Below are 3,013 nucleotides of genomic sequence, written 5' to 3'. Positions count from 1 at the left end.
ATTCTCCTCACCTAGCTGATATACCGTTTGTTCCTTCCTATTCTCTTTCCCTAGTACGAAACGAAGCCTTAATGATTGTCTGAGAAAGAAGGTAAGTGCAGGCATTGCTGAAGCCTAGATTCTGATAGAGAAAAGGCCACTTTACTAGTTCGAAAATGTCATATGTCTCTTACTTCTTCCTTTTCCCCCATAATATGCATAAAGCTGTAGTATGTGCTAGATGTGTTAGACTACAAGAAGACAACATTGGTTATCGACAATTCAACATCTTCTAATAGACTATGAAATATACAAGTTATAAATTGGCAATAAGAAAATATTGTCGAAAATAAAGCAAGCAAAGATCAAAGCATAAGATCTTCATCTACAATATAACTTCAACTAGAACTGACCAAGCCTAGAAGGTTGGCTCACAGGGACAGCCCAGAGAAAAGCAGTTCCAACTCCACATCCTGTGATGCACTTCTCTGGCATAAAAGAAACAATCACATTAGAAAGATGATACTTGCCAAATGCTAAATTAACATCCATTTGTCTTATCAACTGGTATAAGAATCATATAGACCGACATCTTGTCAAAAGCGACACTCCCTTTTTACAGATACTATGATAAGAAGTAACAAAAATTTGACTGCAAACCCAAAAACAGTCAAACACAAAGTACCTATATAGACACAAGTCAAATACAATTTTTGAGACAGATAATGGCACATATACTTTTGTGTACCTGAAGAGACAAAAGTTGCAGAATTTTATTGAGAACCCGCAGGCGGTGAGAAGCATAGCTGCTGGTTGCAGGAAGTTTAGTCATTCTCTTCATCTCCTCATGTACAGCAGCCCTCTTCGCTTCTGGCCCAATCGGCTGTCGTCCATACGCAGGTTGAGCACTTGCTCTATCCTCCATAGCCATGTCAAAAGCACTGCCTCCTAGAGATGTATTCAGTGCCGCCATATTTCAAGTAAACCTATCAAACATAACAAAAAAAACACATTATCAGAAAACTCTTTTTCTTTTTTCTTCGTACAAGGTCTTAAAATGTGTTTACTTGAACTGTAAATAGACTGCAAGTACCCTTAAAAAAAGAAAGACTGTAAGCCCTAGCAAATGACTTGCTCAAAGAAAATAAGCAACATAAAAATAAGACAAAAAAAGGGGGAACAGATTGTAGTTTAACTACTAACAAATTAAGGCTTCAAGATTCCGATACTAGGGAAGAAAAGCCTATCTAGACATGGTCATCGACTTCATATCACTCTTAAGGTCATTTATTCATCATTCTAGTAGTTAAAGCTTTAAAAAAAAAATGCGCTTGAGATTATACCTAACTCTTTCTAGGGAGTTTCTCTAGTAGGTCCATAAAAAAAGAACTACCAGTAGTATCTTATTTCCAGCTATTGGATTTGTAACATAAACTGTTTGTTTTGCATACTTTTTCAATCATATGTAATTTTGACCAGATCCAACAGTTAGAAACTAATCCTACCGGTAGAGAAGCCCTAACTTTCTATAGAGTTAAAACTCATTTTCGTCTCGAACTAGGGGTCAAATCACATTTTAATGTCAAACTTTTAAAACGTCTCAGATTATCCCAAATTAGTCTTTTCGTCCTTCTGACAATTAAAATCTCAACAGAAAAAGGCATTATTTCCTTCTTAAGAATCGTGATCTAACATGTAAAATTAGAAATTAACTCTCACTAAACTGCAAAGGGTCTTCACGCGCTTTTATCATCGAGATTTTAACAACCAACTAATAAGGTAGAGTAAGCAAGGTGGACATTAAATTTCTCAACAAACTCTATTCCATTACAAACCGTGCATGAATTTCAACAAAATTGGGACATGGGCAATCTTATTTTAGCACAAAAATGTTCCACTCCTACCTTCTAAAGCACAAGACAAGACTTTGATAACAGTAACGTCTCTCTCTCTCGGTCAATACATCAAAAAAGCCGCATAAAGATTCATTGTTTTTCCTTGTGGGGGTCACAGAGTGGTGAAGAAGAATTCCTACTTCTAAACAAAACGATATCAAAACATCAAATTGATTAATTTCACCCCTACCCAATTGGAGAATGTCACATATTAATTTCAAGGCGCCTAAGAAAATAATGAACTTACCCAGATGGAAAATTTTCCAAATTGAAAAGAAGAAAGAGAGAACAGACTTGAAAGGGTTTCAGAACATGGATAAAAAAGCCAAAGAATAAAAACCCATGAAGAAGGAAAGGAATAGAGGGAAACTTACCGGTTGTTTTTTCAAATAATCCAACGGGCACCGAGATTGTGGACGGGACGATCGACTTTACAAGAGGAGAGAGAGAGAGAGAGCAGAGCCAGTTGTGTTTTCCACCGTTCAATTTTGTCTTCGGAAAAGGAGGCCCTGATTTTAAGGGCCTAAAACGACAGCGTTTTGATGCTTTTTTTTTCTTTTTTTTTTTTGAAACGTAGCGTCTAGAACTGGAACTTTCGCTGCTAATCTCTTCTTTATGTCTTCTTTACGTGTCAGATTTAAAAAAAAAAAAAAATATATATATATATATAGTAAATAGCAGATTACTTAATTTAATAAATAATATATTTTAAAATTATTTGAAATAAGTAAAATAAAAATATTTTTTACATGTAAATTTTTTTTACAACTAATAAAAAAGTTTTTTTCACATAAATAAATATTTTTAAAATTTTTTTACCTACAAGTTATTTTTATCAATCGTAAATAAATTATTTACCGCGTAATTATAAAAGATTTATTTACCACACAGACTGCTATTTATTTAATTTGTTGTAAAATCTGCTATTTATTAATTTAGTTTTAAAAATTTATTATTTACTATAATTTCCTAAAAAAACAAAACAATCTCTTCTTTATGTCTTTGATTTATAAGCAAGACTCATGTTTTGAATTACTATTCACCATGCAATCACCATCCAAAGTCAAATGCTTGTTTTTTTCCATGAAAAAAATTCTTTCTTAGGGATCTTAATAAATAAGTAAACATATTTTTTTTAG

The 3,013-nt window shown here is 33.3% G+C and overlaps 1 protein-coding gene across 4 annotated transcripts in view; it reads right to left on the bottom strand.

Moving 5' to 3' along the window:
* LOC112092594 overlaps positions 1 to 2,357 on the bottom strand; it is a 3,512-nt gene extending 1,155 nt beyond the window's left edge. Inside the window, exons 1-4 of one of the 4 annotated variants that reach the window (XM_024169138.1) lie at positions 2,249 to 2,357; positions 728 to 965; positions 393 to 467; positions 123 to 230 (exon numbers count right to left, since the gene is read on the bottom strand). In XM_024169138.1, the coding sequence (XP_024024906.1) occupies positions 411 to 467; positions 728 to 952 (282 nt within the window). In that variant the 5' untranslated portion in view covers positions 953 to 965; positions 2,249 to 2,357 and the 3' untranslated portion in view covers positions 123 to 230; positions 393 to 410. Of the gene's footprint in view, positions 1 to 122; positions 468 to 727; positions 966 to 1,883; positions 1,983 to 2,248 lie in introns of those variants that run through there. The other 3 variants (XM_024169136.1, XM_024169135.1, XM_024169139.1) reach the window with 3 other exon arrangements.
* Positions 2,358 to 3,013: the final 656 nt, after the last annotated feature.

Source organism: Morus notabilis, unplaced genomic scaffold (assembly GCF_000414095.1).
Source record: "Morus notabilis unplaced genomic scaffold, ASM41409v2 Scaffold285, whole genome shotgun sequence".
Classification (NCBI taxonomy): domain Eukaryota; kingdom Viridiplantae; phylum Streptophyta; class Magnoliopsida; order Rosales; family Moraceae; genus Morus; species Morus notabilis.
This window is presented reverse-complemented; position numbering and strand designations above follow the sequence as displayed.